At 35.7% G+C, this 17,749-nt stretch overlaps 3 protein-coding genes across 3 annotated transcripts in view; 1 reads left to right on the forward strand and 2 right to left on the reverse strand.

The window, feature by feature from the left end:
• LOC137709730 (uncharacterized) overlaps positions 1-1,057 on the reverse strand; it is a 1,617-nt gene extending 560 nt beyond the window's left edge. The window contains exons 1-3 of the mRNA XM_068448713.1: positions 450-1,057; positions 239-348; positions 1-153 (exon numbers count right to left, since the gene is read on the reverse strand). The exon at positions 1-153 is cut by the window's left edge and continues 560 nt beyond it. Coding sequence (XP_068304814.1) covers positions 1-153; positions 239-348; positions 450-1,017 — 831 coding nt within the window. The 5' untranslated portion in view covers positions 1,018-1,057. The remainder of the gene's footprint in view (positions 154-238; positions 349-449) is intronic.
• A 2,727-nt stretch (positions 1,058-3,784) lies between these two features.
• Positions 3,785-5,040, reverse strand: LOC137711681 (NAC domain-containing protein 83-like). The gene is made up of 3 exons (XM_068450942.1): positions 4,811-5,040; positions 4,435-4,706; positions 3,785-4,223 (listed from the first exon to the last, which is right to left on the reverse strand). The coding sequence occupies exons 1-3, from the start codon at positions 4,989-4,991 to the stop codon at positions 3,996-3,998; spliced, it is 681 nt and encodes a 226-aa protein (XP_068307043.1). The 5' UTR covers positions 4,992-5,040; the 3' UTR covers positions 3,785-3,995.
• Positions 5,041-15,789: 10,749 nt separating this feature from the next.
• Positions 15,790-17,411, forward strand: LOC137711333 (mitochondrial import inner membrane translocase subunit TIM8-like). The gene is made up of 2 exons (XM_068450563.1): positions 15,790-15,973; positions 16,991-17,411. The coding sequence occupies exons 1-2, from the start codon at positions 15,926-15,928 to the stop codon at positions 17,177-17,179; spliced, it is 237 nt and encodes a 78-aa protein (XP_068306664.1). The 5' UTR covers positions 15,790-15,925; the 3' UTR covers positions 17,180-17,411.
• Positions 17,412-17,749: the final 338 nt, after the last annotated feature.

Raw genomic sequence — 17,749 nt, forward strand, 5'->3', positions numbered from 1 at the left:
TGCAGATTTCTCGGCCAGATAGGTGGCTCTGTCGTGGCCACCACTGCAACCTAGGTAGTAGCATCCTTTAATGTGCAATAGATTCTTTACTCCGAATCCATTTTGTACTCTTCTCCTTCTCCTTCCTTTCTTCTTTGTCTTTGTTACCTGGCCCTAAAACATGACATGAAACATTTCAGAACAAGATCACAAACTTTATCTGCTTAATTAGTCCATTTTTTTCTCGTAAGATATTTACATCGTGGTGATCAGTCGTTGACACTAGGCTATCAACACTGCAGTCTGCAGACGCAGCACTTGGCGATTTCTTGTGCTTGATATCCTCATCCATTGTGCTGTCGTACTTGCCTGCATTTGTATGCATCAATTCCAAAAATGTTCATATTTTTTTCTCAAATACTTAATGTGCTACAAAAAAGTTGCATCCAATTTTCCGTGTAAAAACTTACTGCTATCATTTTCAATTTCCAGAGCTTCCATGCAATAAATTTTAAAACTTGGCGACGCGGGACACATAAAAAATTCTCTGTTTCTCTGCATACCATCTTCATTATCTTCGTCCTCTTCCTCTCCCTCTGTGGTATCCTCCATTGCAAAAACCCCTCCTATATACACATTCACACTCTTTGGCCCTTTATGATCTTCAACACTACACTCCGTCCCATCTCTCTTAATTTGCTCCTTCTTTTGGTCCTCATCGTCAACCTGTTTTGTACCCTTGTCACACTCCGGCGAGATTGGTGCAACCTTGGACTTGTTCTCCAATGTTGGTGGTATCTTCGGACATGTTATTTTGTCAGACTCTGGTGAAGACTGCGGCGTATGAAGGAGAGAGTTATCAACCTCCTCCTGTGCAGAGTCCTTAAGTAGCTGTTTCTTGGAGAGAGTACTAGCGGCCTTTAGCTTTCGTGCCTTGGACCGGCTCTTCATCTCCTCAAAGCGTCTCTGCAAGAGGGAAAGGATCCTAGGAGGCACAGCCTCGGCTTCTGGGGTGAGCTTTGAACTTTGGTCACCCATTGGAGAGGACAACAATGGGGGATTGCGGCCACAAACGGTAGGAAGATAAGAAGTAGAAGATAATTAGATTTGGAAAATTATGAGCTAGAAGGGAGAATATGAAGGCGATGGGTCAAAGGCAGTTAATTAGTTATAGGATAAAACTTCATGTTCCTTGACAGTTAGGCAACCAAAAAATAATAATAATGCAAATATTTGGTTTGATTAACTGTAAAAATATGGTTTGAGATTTGGTTTGGTTAATTATAGAAAAATATTGGGTTTTGCAAACAAACTTACTATATTTGTAATTTTGTGGTTGTGGAATTTTTTTTTGTTTTGGGGCCATGTATTTCGAATGTTGAAAGAGTAATCCGTAGTGCCTGGCAACAATGTATGTCAGCTCATGTTTATCGCTGCCAACAGTGTGTTGCCAGCTTCAACAAAATCTCAATTCTAAACCCTAATTAGGGCAAAGCATTCTGTTAGAGGCGAATTTTACGTTCAAATACATTTTGATTGGAAATGTAATGTCATATAATTAGTCAATAGTGGAGCTAGAAATTATATACTTTCAGCTTTAAAACTTAAAATCTTTTCTTGACATATCAAGCTAATTTTTTCGCCATGTTACAAAATCTCCTTATTTTTTTTTCACTCTCTTTTCTAAGTTTTTATTTTGTATAAATAATGATCTATTACTCATTCAAATTAAGGGAACATATACAACTCAACTAAGTTTTAGACATTAGAGCGAATGAAAAAACAAAGAAGATTAAGAACTCAAGGAACTTTGCAACTATTTTAATAAGAATATTGTTTTTCTAGAGAGTAGTTTCAACATATATGTCTTATTAACTCTCCTCTAAAAAATTAGAACTCGACAGGACTAGCTTCCACTCTTTCAATCTCGTCCGTCCCAGCCAGCAATTGGGCGAACGAAAACCATTTGGCCATTAGATACCCATCTAGCTAAAACGGTGCATATCCAACGGCCAAGAATTCATGGGCTGATGGTGCAAATCCGGTTTTACCAAATTCCCATCCAAATATAATTATTTAGAGAAGAAGAAATCTCAAGTTTGGATTTTTTTTTCTCGGAATAAAAACTAAAGGTTTTGTCATGTGATTCTAGCTGCTGGCATAGCTTTCATTTTGGACCCGGTGCTCTCCAAAGAAGGATTTTCTTTATGCAAAGTTGATATATATGCTTTGCTTCTTTTTTAGCCCTCTCTCTCTTATCATCCTGACCTCTTTGAAAAATCAATTACCTTTGAAATGAAAAGCTAGAGATTCCTGTAGCAATAAGCCCTTCCCCTTATCTTTTTACGAGAATGTGCCTCATTACATTGGCGAGACCTCACGTTCAATTATTGGTAGCCTATTGTGAGACTAAGTTCATCTCTTTTCCTTTTAGTATAGATAATATCGTTTGTTAAAAAAAATAATCATTTGACAACTAATTTAATCACATTATTATCCGCGTGCGAAAGACTTTTTTTATAATCGGCATTATACGCCTCATAAGATGTTTTGAACGTGTTTAAAAATAGAGAAAATAATATTGCATGAACAAGTGATTGAATCATATTATTGTTAGCCTATTGTGAGGTACTAAATAAAAAAACAGTACAAAAATTAATTATTTAAAAAACACTGTTAAAATTATGAAAATGCCTCTGCATTATTTGAATAACGGTGTGCTACACGCGACTTACACGTTTTAAATGTATTTATATGCGTAAATTGGCAAAAGGAAAGTCAAATATTTGAAGTAAATGAATAATGTTAGATCACGCTAGAAGAAACCCCTCATAAACCAATTAAAGTAGCTGAATTCACATAATAAAATTGGTCTCTATAAAATTTACATTAAGAATAGAGAAAATAATATTTAATAAACAATTGATTGAATCACATTATAACTAGCCCATTGCGAGGCTAAGCTCACCCCCCTTAGTGTAGATAATATCGTTTGTTAAAAAAAAATCATTTGACAATTAATTTAATCACATTATTATTTTTTTATAATCGGCATTACATGCATCTTAAGATGTTTTGAACGTGTTTAAAAATAGAGAAAATAATATTTAATAAACAATTGATTGAATTACATTATTGCTAGTTCATTGTAACGCTAAACCCACCCCCTCCCCCTTAGTATAGATAATATCGTTTGTTAAAAAAAAAAAAAAAAGCAATCATTTGACAACTTATTTAATCATATTATTATCCGTGTGAGAAAGATATTTTTTTATAACCGACATTACAGGTCTCTTAAGATGTTTTGAACGTATTTAAAAACACAAAGATTGAATCATATTATTGCTAGCCTAGAATCGGAATTCGAGACAGTGAGAAGGGTTGGAGGTTCGGGTAAAGGTGGAGGCTCAATTACACGAGAATCCCCGCGAACCCTGGAACTAGCCCGATATTCTTGTGCAACAAGGGAAGCAAGAAAAATACCAAAAAATTTATTATTAAAAAAATACTATTAAAATGATGAAAATGCCTCTGTCTTATTTGATACATTATTTTGAGATGCTTTTGAAATTTTTTTATCTTGAGGGTATTTTTATCCAAATATTTTTGTTGAAGCTTGATGACACCAAAATCACTATTCACTTTTCAATTGACTTTACATATAGAAGATTACCATGCATGTTATACTGTCAAAGTAGAGAGAAAAAACTTGTAGAGAACGTCATGAATTGTTAGGGCAGCTTTCACAAGAATATTAGACGCTCGGTATTGTGGTCCCGCACCCGGTATAAAAGATGCCCTAATTGGGTAGCCCTAGCTATATTAATTTTTTCTCCAAAGGAGGATGCTGAGAATCGGGTTCAGTATTATAAACGTTGCCAACTTTTACATCCACCAATCTCTCAGAACACTAAAGTTTCTGCAAGTACTTTAATATCTTCCAAGAAAAAGAGATTCATTTCCTTTCATGATCGAACACGACACAAGAAGAACGATGCTACATTTAATTAACATGATCAAAATTTAGGGCAGCTACTGATTTCTTCACCACATTCTTCACTTGGGGAAGTTACTTCTGTGATCCCAGTTGAACTTGAACAAGAGGAGGAAGAAGATGCAGGATTCGCATTATTGTTAACTTCGATGCTGTTGTAATTCACCACAATCTCCTCATCTATCTTGCCACTTCTTTTCTTAGAAAAAACCCGACACAAAACCCAATTTCCTTTTGGCGTTAAAGCATTCTGCATAAAATTAGTTAGAGTGTCAACTGATGTTTTTTTTCCCTATAATAAGACGATATATATTCTAATCTACAAGTAGTGGGGGGATTCGAACAGTTAAGTGCAAGGAGCCGGGCATACTGCCTTAACCAATTGGCTTAACCCACATGTTCATGTCAAATAATATGCTCCTGAATTATTGAGTTTGTGACAAACCTCGTTTTAAACTCACCTCAGTTGTGTGAATGGAAGCTGTAGTTTCTGCATTCACAAGGCAATATTCATGCATGACCCAGTCAGTCTTAGAAACATGTGGAGACTTCCCTCTGTAAAAAACTAGAGTCTTTTTCTTTCCCACAATATGATTCCTCCTTGAAGATACAATCCTTTTATCTACGCCGGTTGCTTTCCAGTAACCGGAACTTGTCACCCTGTTGGCTCGGTTTCCATTCCGGTATTTTGATTCCTTGTTGCTGAAGAAATACCTCTCTTGTTCCAAATTACCTGGAAACGTACCACACATAAACTGTCAGTTTTTATAAGTGAAAAAAATGTCCAAAAAAATTCAGAACTAAGCGAAGTGATATATATATGTATTGTGTGCTGACCTGGCAAATCCCAAGGATCATACATGCAAACGTTGATCTCAGGAATAATGGAAGCAGGAAGTGGGCATGAGAAGACTTTGCATCTCAGGTACTGAAAAACTAGCTCTTCATCTGTTGGTTTGAATCGGAAACCAGGAGGCAATCTGATCATCCCATTTCCGACAAATTTGAACTTGTCCATTATTTTGAAAAATGAAAAATGCAAAGGCCTTTGTTTCTTGGAACTTATTGGCCTCTGTCAAGAGATGAGCAAAATGTGAAGCAACCATGTTGAGTATTTATAGATAGAACAAGAGAAGAATTTGGAGAGAGAGTATCTTTTTGAGCGGTTGTACAAAAAAAGAAACGAAAAATGATTCCTAACGGTGTGAATATAGAAAGGGACAACAGTACTATTACAGTATTACTGGATGAATACTTTTGATGTTTGACAATTAAAAAATAGTTAATTTGTTTATTCTCAAACAACTGGTGCTGCTAGCAGTGAATCACGACACACTTGTGCTATGTTTGGACGAGAAATTTTAAAACTTTATGACATTTTAATTAGACTCAATCGTTAAAAATGCACTATAAAAACACTAGCAACATAAACTACTCAAGCACTAGAAATTTACTATAAAAACATTACAAATGTACTAGTTACCAAAAACGCTAAATAAAAGATTTTTCAAATTGACACTTTGAAATATGTCATTTCAAAATTTTGTATTTAGTCACTTTCAAGTTGTTTTGTCTAATTTTATAGGTGCATCGTAATAAATTTGTTTTAAGTTTATGAAATTTTTAAATTTCTCATCCAAACGCATCATTATAAAATTAAGAGTTAAAAAAACACTAAATTTATTGTGCAATAATAGTCGAGTATAAGAAAAGTTGGTACAATAACATTTGAGTTTATGAGTTTTTTGCTTTAAAACGGGACTTTAAGCGTTTTTAATTATAAAATGAAGTTTTTGTGAAGCTTTATATCGATATAGCAACCCTTAAAAGCAAATTCTTACATCTCGATGTCCTTGTGTTAACAAGCAAGTAATCAAAGAGCATTGAGCTAACTAGTGAGTCTTTTTGATCTTCGAAAGAGTGGACTGCCGTGGTGAAGTTACCAACTTTTTTTTTTTTTTTCCTAGAAAAAAAAAAAACACCATTGAGCTAATCAGTTATATTATATTTGGAGTTGATGAGGCCTTGTTGAAATTTTTTGAGGTAAGGACACATTACTCATTATTAATCGAAATGGACTGGTGATGTATTTCTCATTCATATGAAGTCATCCGATGTCATGCTTAACTCATTACCTAGATGGAAAAACACATAAACTGTTAGTAAACTATGTGAAAGGAACATATGAAAAAACACACAAAATTATTTACCTCAAGTGATGTTGGAAAAAATATAAATAAAGAAAATTATTAGGGAATTGAGGAATTAAAGGGGACCAATATCTCTTGAACTATAGGTTTTACTGCAAATTGCATCAATGTGCCACCTCAGTTGAAATGTTATTGTAGTGTGCCACTCCTATGCAAACAAGATTATCTCGTTTTACCGCATTTTTTATTATATTAAAGGAAACGAATTACAACCACCATGGGGTGATTGAATGATTGGGAACGAATTTCAGATCCTTCTTCTACACGGCATGTCATGTGTTCTACTTCTGGTGTGTATGATCCACACGATTGTGGTCAGGGAGAGAGCTGAAATGCCTCTGTGAGTCCCCACCCTCAAAAGGGTGGACTGCTATGACGAGGCCACCAGTTGATTCCATTTTTTTTTAAACAAAATGAATTACAAATAGAAAATATACAATTATAATTTGATAGTATATAATAAATATAAAACAATGGTTCAAAAAAAATAAATATAATATATAAAATACATAGCCTAATTTCGTTTAAAAAGTTGTACGTTATTCATACATGTCTCTTTGAAAAAGTGTTTTAATGTTTGAAATGTCGATAGTACATACTTGCTTTAAAAGGATATTGTCTCAAGTACATGAAACGTCCGAAAAAGAAACTAAGCCAAGTAAAACCTAAAGTTCATGATAACTTGGTAAATCAAATTATCCCCATACAAAAGTTTGGATATGTTGAGTAACTGTCTCTCTAAAAGCAAAACCATATATGCATGCAATAATTGAGCTACTGAGCTATGTTCATTACGATACAGTTAATTATGTTATGCAGCAATAAAAGTAAAACCATATATGCATGCAATAACTGAGCTACGTTCATTACGATACAGTTAATCCCAAATCATTTACAGTAGGCAATATCTTGATTCGTCATCAGATCACTCATCGATTACATTTTCTTTTGGTTGTTCTTCAAATTAAATTTTTCTTTTTAGTGGTTTGGACTAATTAGTTTACTACTAGCTACTGTTAGGAGTATTAAGATTTTATGGTTATGGAATTGACATGTGTCAAGAAATTAAGAAGTTAGCTAAATTTGTTGTGATTGTAGCTCAGAGTGCAAGCTACTATAGCTATTATATATAGCTTGTAATAAACAGTTGTAACTAACAAGAAAGATTAATACATTTCCAAAGATTCCTTCTCTCTCTAAACCCTCTCAATCTTCTTCTCTCTCTGCATAACAATTCTTACCAAATCCTTCAATGATTTACATGGTATCATCGCGGGAACAAGCATAGAAGCTTGATGGTTCTTCGATCTTGGTTTCATCTACTTCCGCCACATCTCAAGTTTCCTCTGTAATATTGTGATTCTTTCTGGTAAATTTGGTGCTTCGTCTTCACCCTTTCTTCTGATTCTGCATTCTACAAAGTGTACACACCAAGTGTTTATGGTTTGTTCTCTGTCAAGATTACTTCAAGATTTTGTTACAATCTGCAACAATGGTGACAACTTCTCAATTACATATTCTCCAATCTTCCAATCACTTTATTGATTTCATCTGTTTCCAGCTCAGTAAACATGAAATTGGATGATACAAATTCTTTGGCTTGGCATTTCCAGATGTAGTTACTTCTTGAAGGTCATAGCATCATTGGGTTTGTTAATGGCTCAACAACCTGTCTTGCCCAGTTTAGTCAAGAATCTTCTGATAACCTTGCAGTCTTATTTGGTGATTCCTCCACAAGGGTACCATCAGATGAATACAAAATTTGGAAGATGCATGATAAAGCATTAATGCAGTTAATCACTGCAACTTTGTCTCCTGCTGCAATTTCCTGTGCAATTGGCAATACCAGTTCCAAAGATTTATGGACTTGGCTTAAAGAACAGTTCTCTACAGTCACAAGAACAAGCACCTTTCAACTCAAATCCAAGCTTCAGACTATAAAGAAGGGTAATGATTCCATCACACTATATTTGCAAAAAATTAAAGAAGCAAGAGATTTCTTGACTGATGTTGGTGTATTCTTTGAGGATAATGATATTGTGATTCTTACACTAAATGGTTTGCCTGCTGAATTCAATACAATAAGATCTGTGATTAGGGGTCATGAAACTGTGATATCGTTGAAAGATCTTCGATCTCAACTACTTGCTGAAGAAACTTTGCTTGAAAATGTATCTACATCACCTGTGTTATCTGCACTCATGGCACAAAACAATGGTTTTACTTCCAAGAATCAATCTTTTTCCAACTCTGGTGGCAACCATGTCAGTCCCAGCTCTAATGCATACAAGGCTTTCAACAACAACAACAAAGGCAGAAATCAGTTTAATTCCAACTTCAATTCGAAGTTTGGCAACAACAAGAATTTAATTCAAGTTCTGCTCCTGGAATTCTTGGTACATCACTACCAATATCATAAAACTATGGCTTTCAGGCTTAAACTTGCCAAATTTGTGGGAAAAACAATCATCTGGCCTCTACTTGTCGATTCAGGAATACAAATTCATCATAGGGATGTCAAATTTGTGGCAAGAACAACCATCTTGTTGATACTTGCAGGTATAAAAATACAGTTGTTTCTTTAGGTTGTCAAATATGTGGGAATCTCTATCACAGTGCAGAAACATGTTTTCAGAATACTTTTACTTCTCCCATGAATGCCATGCATGCTGCCACACCTAATGGTCATTACTATCAATTCTCAGTGCCATCTGCACCATCACAGCAACAGATCTGACTTACTGATTTAGGTGCCAATAATCACATGACTTCAGAATTGAGTAATCTCTCATTGGCAACCCCATATCCATCAAATGAGACGATCCAGACAGCTAATGGTGAAGGTTTAGCTATCTCTCACATTGGTTCAACTCTCCTCACAACTTAAATGAAGCCTATTAAGCTTAATTCTATTTTTTACGCCCCGAAACTGTCTCAAAACCTATTTTCTGTGCTATGATATATTTGGATAATAATTGTTGGTTGATTTTCGATGCATTATCATTTTGGATTCAAGACATAGCCACAAGGAGGATACTCTACAATGGGCTGTGTAACAATGGATTGTACCCCCATCATCTCACCAAGTTCTCATGCAGTCATCAATAAAGGGCAACTTGCAACTTTTCTTGGAAAACAAATTACAATCAGTATTTGGCATAAGAGACTAGGTCATCCTTCTAATTCCATAGTCTCTCAAGTTTTAAGAACTTCGAATGTCTTCTGTGTTGCTGATATTATACCTTCATTGTGTCAAACATGTTTAGAGGGTAAATTTAGTAAACTGCCATTTTCTCCTTCAGTTGCAAAGTGTGGAAAACCTTTTGATATTGTACATAGTGAGTGTAATACCCTGAAAAATTTAGGTATATGAGTTTGATATTCATAATTATAAATATGTAGAGAAAATAGAAAATAAATCGATTTATGGTTAGAAAAATTTAATTGAAAATTTTTAAAATTTAATTACCAGAAATTATTATAATTTACGTTGTAAAATGTATCGATAAGTGAAAAAGATGAAAATGGCCCTAGTTGGTTTTACTTAATTATATGAGGACGTATTTTATACTCATACATATTATATTATTTCTTGTTAAATGTGGATAGAGGTCGATCGTAGCAGCTCGTAGGCGAAAACTGTTCGTGAAACGAAGCTATAGCAAAGGAGTTATTAACGTTTAAACTTAATGACATTTTGGTAATTTTCCTTCATTCTAGAAGGCTTCAAATTTTTGGAGCAAAATCTGGGGAGCCACGTGTGTGGCCAAGATTGAAGGAAATGAGAGAAATGGACGGGGGAGATGGAAAAGAAAGGAGAGAAAATGGAGGAACCAGACCAATGAGAGGGGGGAGGTGAGGAATGGATGAATGAGAAGAGAGAACAAGGAGGGGAAAGGAGAGGAATGAAGTGCACCGGATCCTTTGACTCAGTTTCTGGGTGATCCGACCCGGTCTCTGGTGAATTTTCGACAAGAAATCGTTGATTTTTCTGGTGAATTGACCGACACCACCACCTGTACTCGACCCCACGACCCTCCCTCTACCATTTCCACCCTAAACCAGATGAGATTTGGTTTCATTTCGCGAAGAATAGCACCGGTGGGTGCGACGAGTCTCATGGCGGTGATTTGCCATTCTTGAAGCAAACTTAGCCAACCACCACCGGCCTCAGATGTCTCTTAAGCCTAGGAACAAACCCCAAACAAGTTTGGGGGTGGCAGAGCTTCGAATTCGACGGATTGAGGTTCACCCACTTTCGGGGTTTCCGGCGGACCAATGGTGATTTGAGGTGTTTCCTGGCCTAATTGGCTTTCGGCCCAGGTATGAAAGTTGTTGCTCTCATTGAACTATATTTTCCTGTAAAATTTGGTAATTTTTAGAGTTAGTCGGAAAATTGGGTTTCCGTTCATCAGAAACCGCCACCCGCGACAGTGCATGGCTGGTGGGCCGGCGTTGCTTTTTCATGCAAATTTTGATATTCTTTTAGGGAGTTTTAACGAAAAGCCCGTGGTACTGTTCACTTTAACGAAAAACCACATTTTTACACTAAAAAATCAAACCTGGTACTATTCATTTTACCCTTTATTTTGTCCTTATCGTTAAAACTCAAAGTTTCCAAGCCCTTTTCATTAATTTTTCTTATTTTTTAATCCGTAATTGGTACCCATGTGTTGTGATTCAATAGTGAAAGCTAATGTTGAGTATTTCCATTGCTAGAATATTTTCGAAAATGGATAAAACAATGAATTGTGAACTACGATTGGCTTGATCCCTCCAAAGGTACATAGGCAATCTAATGAGAAGTTAGATACAACCATAAAATAAATGAGATTAAATTTTAGTGGAAAATCATTAAAGAAAGAAATGTTAGAGTGGTTATTAACATAAAGGTTAACAATGACATTTTTGGTCTACCACTAAATGAAATTTCAGAAATAAATTGGCGGGGCGTTACATGATGTGTGGGGCCCTGCTCCTTGTGTGTCTTTAGAAGGATTCAAATACTATATGACTTTCATTGATCATTGTACCAATTATTGTTGGATTTTCTCCATATGCAATAAAAGTGATGTTTCTACAACATTTGCTTCCTTTTACAATTTCATTTTAAACCAGTTTCATACATCCAGAAAAACTCTCCAAAGTGAAGGTGGTGGTGAATATATAAGTAAAGCATTTCAAAAGTTACTTTCTGATAAAAGAGTGAGCCATCAAATGTCATGTCCTCATACACTAGAACAGAATAGGATAGCGAAGAGAAAACAAAGACATATTATTGAAACATCCATGACTTTGTTACAATCTGCTTCATTACTATCCTAGTTTTGGTCTTATGCTTGTCAAACCTCAGTATACTTAATCAACAGAATGTCATCCCCTACATTAGACAATAAATCACCATTTGAATTGTTGCATAATTCGATACCTGAGATCCAACATTTGATAGTATTTGGTTGTTCTTATTACCCTTGGTTAAGACCATACAACAAGACCAAATTAGAACCCAGAACAACAAAGTGTGTCTTTTTGGGGTATGCATCCAAGTATAAAGGGTATCTTTGCTATGATGTATTTAGAAAGAAAATTCATATATCTAGACATGTGATATTTGATGAGATAGAGTTTCCTTACCAATCTTTGGTTCCCAAACATCACTTTGTCACTACTACAACACTACCATCACTCATACAAACACCAATTCCAATACCAGATCACAATAATGTCCTTGTTTTGCCAAAACCACAAAATCACTTCACATTGGGTTCGTTACTAGATCCCACACAATTAGGTTCAGCTTCTATACCTAGTTCCATGTCAAATACTGTCATCAATCAAGCTTCAGAAGACTCCACTACATTTCCAGTTACAGTTTCAAGTTCAAATTCAGAAGATTCAAGTCACAGTCAATCCATTACTGCACCAACAACATAACCCTTGTCTCTTACACTCTCTGTGGTACTTGAATTCCAACCTAAACACTTGCAAGTAGTTCTATCTATTCCTCCAATCAATCTTCACCCTATGCAGACAAGGTCAAAGAATGGCATCTCAAAGAAAATTGCTCTACTTGCTGTTGTACATGAAAATGAAGGAGTTAATTTGAGTCAAGTTGAACCTGCAACATATAAGTCTGCATTAAAATCCCCAATATGGTATGAGGCTATGAAAGATGAGATTTCAGCTTTACACAACCAAGGTGCATGGTCATTGGTTCCTCTACCACAGCACAAGAACTTAATAGGTTGCAAATGGGTCTTTAAGATCAAGAAGAATGTTGATGGTTCAATTGGGAGATATAAAGCAAGATTGGTGGTAAATGGTTTAATCAAGAAGAAAGTATTGACTATGGACAGACTTTTAGCCCAGTTGTTAAACCTACAACAGTGAGATTAATTTTAACCTTATCTGCACACTTTGGCTGGACATTGAGACAATTGGATGTGAAAAATGCCTTTCTACATGGCATCTTGCAATAAGAGGTGTACATGGCACAACCACCTGGATTTGTTGATACCAAACATGGAGACTATGTTTGCAAATTACATAAATCCTTATATGGATTGAAACAGGCACCAAGGGCATGGAATGAGAGATTCACTAGTTTTCTACCATCTTTGGGGTACATATGCAAATTCATCATTGTTTGTGAAAACTGTTGGTAGTTATGTGGTGATCTTGCTATTATATATTGATGACATCATTATAATAGGAAGTGCAACACAAGCAATCACTAAGGTTATTCAATCTCTTACTCAAGAATTTGGTATCAAAGACTTGGGATCACTTCACTACTTTTTGGGGATCCAAATTATGCAGAAGAAGAATGGTTTATTCCTATCTCAAGACAAGTATGTCATAGATTTGTTAACCAAGTCTGAAATGTTGTCTAAACCATGTGCTACTCCATGCTTGCCCTACAATAGATTGCTCAAAGATGATGGAAAGCCTTATAATAACCCTGCCCTATATAGAAGTTTGGTTGGTGCCCTCCAATACTTAACATTCACTAGGCCTGACATTGCTTTTGTAGTGCATCAAGTATGTCAATTTATGCAAATCCCTATGGAGTCGCGTTTCATGGCTGTTAAAAGAATTATCAGATACTTAAAAGCTACTCAAGGTTGTGGTAATCATTATGTCAAAGGTTCACTGGATGTAATAGCATATAGTGATGCAGATTAGGAGTATTAAGATTTTATGGCTATGGAATTGACATGTGTCAAGAGATTAAGAAGTCAGTTAAGTTTGTTGTGATTGTAGCTTAGAGTGCAAGCTACTATAGCTATTATATATAGCTTGTAATAAACAGTTGTACCTAACAAAAAAGATTAATACATTTCCAAAGATACCTTCTCTCTCTAAACCCTCTCAATCTTCTTTCTTCTCTCTCTGCGTAACAATTCTTGCCAAATCCTTCAATGGTTTACAGCTACTTACTTTCTTTTGAAATATGGATGGCTGACACATAAAGCTTCATAGCCGCACAAAAGATCAAAGATTTTTGTTCTATTTTTTCTTTGAACAATTGTTTGAATGAAAGGAGCCAGAAAAAGAACCTGCTTTTATGGAAAGCTATCCAGCTGAAAAACCTTAGAGAGCTAGTCAACTTAGATTGGTGCTTTTCTTCATCGTGAAGATGTCCTCTCTTTCGATGCGTGCAAAGTTGATTTAAAGATCTTCTGATTCCTGAAAAAGCACCCTATTTCGTTAAAACAATGTCTCTAGCCAAGTGCTTATCCTAAAAGCGCAGCACCGAAAAGTAAACATGCTTATTTTGTTGTGTTATCTTTAATGGTAATGTCTTATGGCTTCACCCATGGGCCTCAATTTTTGCTGCTCTCTTTTCTTTGAATCTAAAGAGGACCTGGGAAACGGGTCATATTTGTCGTGTTCGTGTCGCTTTTTTATCATGTTTATTACCTTAATGGGTCCTGTCATGTCAAACTCGTTATCTTAATAGGTTCTTAATTGGTGACCCAATAAAGACCTGATTCGTTAACGGGTCAAGTTGTTTTGTGTCAGGTTAATGGACAGATCATGTAAGAAATTGTCATGTTTAATGTCTAGATCTGGCAAACGATATCTTATAGGATGATCTGATAATGACCCGTTTTGTAAACGGATTCTTAACAGGTTACCTAATAACGACCCAACTTGTTAACATGTTAACTTGAAACTTATTGTTTTCGTGTCATTCATGTTGGGTTAACATGTCATTCAAGAAATTGCTAGCCTTAATCTTAAGCAATAATTGGTTAATTTAATTCATTTGAGTCATGTATTTTTAAGGAGATGTGATTATTGGACCAAAGTTATAATGGTGAAGAAACAAGTTTATTTATGATTTGTATTAATTTTATAAGGTATATCTTGCAACTGTTTAGTATAAAAAAGTTTTACATTAAAGAAAAAGGAGTACAAATACTTAATGCATAAGAAAGTCTTTCAGAATTTGCTACTTTGCCTAAATTTCTACTTTAAACAGTTTTATGGTTGAATTACCATGTGAATGTCAAACCATTGCATATAGCTTTAGTTAAATGCCTTTCATATACTTTTGCATAATCCATTAATCAGTTTTAACTAATTAATCTTGTTATACTGCAATTTGCTCAATTGTTTGTGGCCATTGTTTCGGTTGGAACTGGTCTTTATATGCGATTTTGTGTATTTATTTATTTTTTGGTTTTATGATTATGTGAAGGCAAGTCTTGGCATAACGGAAATGTTATTCCTTTATGACCAAAACGTCACAAATTTGAATTGTGGAAACAAGTTATTTGCAAAGTAAGAATAATGATGTGTACGATAGACGTTCTCCCTTTCGTATCTCACAAAGCAGAGAGCATTGTTGACTTATGATTGCTCTTTTGGTTTTACGATTATGTGTAGTTCGATTGCTGGAGACCGAGCTCTGCTCAACGTTCAAAAAATTTCCACGGCTACATGCGCTACATTTGATGACAAGGATGCTTGAGGAGGGACGATATTGCTCATTTAGGCTTATGGATAGTTTTAGGATTTTGGTTGATAAAGGTTTTGTAGGCTTAGCTTGAGATCATGCTTAATTTTATTAATGTGGGTGTAGTTTGCCTCTTGGACTCATTGATTCTTTCGCCCGTTTGGGTTTGATATTTGGCGTCATAGTTGCATGATTGAAATTATCTTATGATAATTTTTAGTCAATACGAGATGACTTTTCTTTTTTGAAGAAACATTATTATCTACACTAAGAGGGATATGGTGAGATTAGTATCATAATAGACTAGGAATAACAAGGTTCAAATTCGCCTTTAGCGAGATTCGAACCTAAGATCCCTAACTTACAAGTGAAGAGGAATACCACTAAACTGTAGTACTAAGTGACATAAGAAATGACTTATTAAATATAAGGAGCTAAGTATTGCTCTTCGACTAACATGTTTCATATTTTATGATCAATCCTAACTTGCCATGTGTTTCGACAAAAAATTAGTAATCTTAATCTCAGCCCACATCCCCTTCTTTGGGCCTAAAAAAAAAAAAAAGAAAAAAAAAAAACTTGCAGTACCCTAGTAAAAGCTTATAGACAGCCGAACCAGCTTTCATGCAAAATCTGGCCCAACAAGTTTTGTCCCTTATTTGTTGCTGGTCTCCCCCGAATGTTTCTAGGGTTTTTCAGAGCGTGTGAGACGGTGAGATTGTCCGCAAAGCTCAAGAATTTAGAAGGGTTTTGGCGGAATAGCGAGCACAAACTGCCATGGATCCTTCAGCAATGAACAACCCTGAACTGCTTAACTTCATTAACGTAAGTTCTATTATCCTTCTCCCTCTTTGGTTCCCGATAAAATTCACGAGGAAGAAAAGAAGGCCAGTTGCTTTTGATTTGAGCGGATTACAACTCTGAATATATTTGGGGATTTAGGGTTTTGGATTTGTTTTTGTATGTATATGTTTTGGAATGCATATATAATTTCACATAGATCTATACATGCTTGATTACCCATTTGAAAGCTGTAATTTTAGGCCTATGGATTATCCGTCAACTTTTTTGCTTTTATGAATTTGTATGCAAGTCTCAAGCAAACATTTTCTCCCTAATAATAGTCTTAAGATGAGGGTGAGCCTTGGCGCAGTGGAAATGTTGCTCTTTTGTAGACGTTCCTCCCCCGACCTTCGCAAAGGTGGAGCCTTGTTGGCTTGGGGTCGCTAAACAAAAATTAAAATAGTCTTAAGATATTAATCGAGCCTTATGCATGAGTAATTGGCAGTTTTGGAGTAGATTTTTCGTTATCGTACTATTTGGTTTTTGAAATAGTGTCAGGATGGAAATCTTTATCTTTCAGTGTATAGTTCAATGCTTCAATTCTTTAGGGTGACCGTCTTGAGCGACATTGTCGAATGCCTAAAAATTGCTTCCAAATTTCGCCCCGGATTTCCATTTTGATGCTTAACATTGTGTGATAGCCGGATACACCTGAATTGGAATTGATCTTTTCGTACTTCTTATCGGAGGAAAAAACATAAGCATAGAAGAATTTTATGAAGATATTGATGAATTGACGAATTGAGATGTCGCCTCTATAGCCTTGAAACTAAGTTCAAATGTTTTATCTTGATTGGATGTGTGTTGACTAATGTTCTGGCGATATCCTCTGTAGCTTTGTCAAAACAAAATAATGTTTTTCAAATTCTTGCACAACCAATTGCTATGTTATTATTGCCGCGGTATACCTGTTTCTGGTGCTAGTTTGTTACGTTTCCGTCAATATACTTATGTCATTGATGGTTGATTTTCTTAAACAACGCTGTGCTTGCTGTGCAGCAAGAGAAGGAAAGAGCAATGGTGAATGAGATGGTGGGAAAGCTTACGAATGTATGTTGGGACAAGTGCATCACTGGTACCCCCGGGAGCAAGTTCAGTTCCAGCGAGTCCGCTTGCCTGGCAAACTGCGCCCGCCGATATCTTGATATGAGTATGATTATTATGAAGCGTTTTCAGAGCATGCAATGAAGGCTTGGAAGTTTTCCGTGCTTTCTCAATTCCCTGACTTGCTCCATTTTTTGCTTCTCAAATCAGTTAAATTCAGTTGAAAATGTTCTGTAATGTTGGAAACGGATTCTTCCCCCTTTCTTGAAACTATTGTATTCGATACCTCTTTTGTGATCACCGTGATGAATGCATTACATGTTGCGCCGGCAGCAGGGCTGTAAATTTGATGCTACGAGAGTTTGAAATTTTTTAGCGAGCAAAACACAATGTGTGAAATATGACTCAGAATCACGGGTATATCTACAAGCAAAGTAGTGGCCCGTCTGAAATGCTTTTGTAGAAAAGCATTTATGCTCACAACATAAGTGCTTTCTGCAAAATCGCTTATTTTTTTGAGGCACAACAAGCTTTTTAGGACAGATCCAAGTGCTTTTTGAAAATGCATTTGGAAGCACCCCCGAGGAACCACTTGATAGGCGCTTGCTTCTCTTTGAAAGCACTGCAACTGCAAATGCCTTATAATCTAGAAAGGAGAAAAACTTGGAGCATGGATGTATTTTTCCTGCCAAATGTCTCTAAAAGCACTTTTGG

The sequence above is a fragment of the Pyrus communis genome, chromosome 12 (assembly GCF_963583255.1).
Source record: "Pyrus communis chromosome 12, drPyrComm1.1, whole genome shotgun sequence".
Classification (NCBI taxonomy): domain Eukaryota; kingdom Viridiplantae; phylum Streptophyta; class Magnoliopsida; order Rosales; family Rosaceae; genus Pyrus; species Pyrus communis.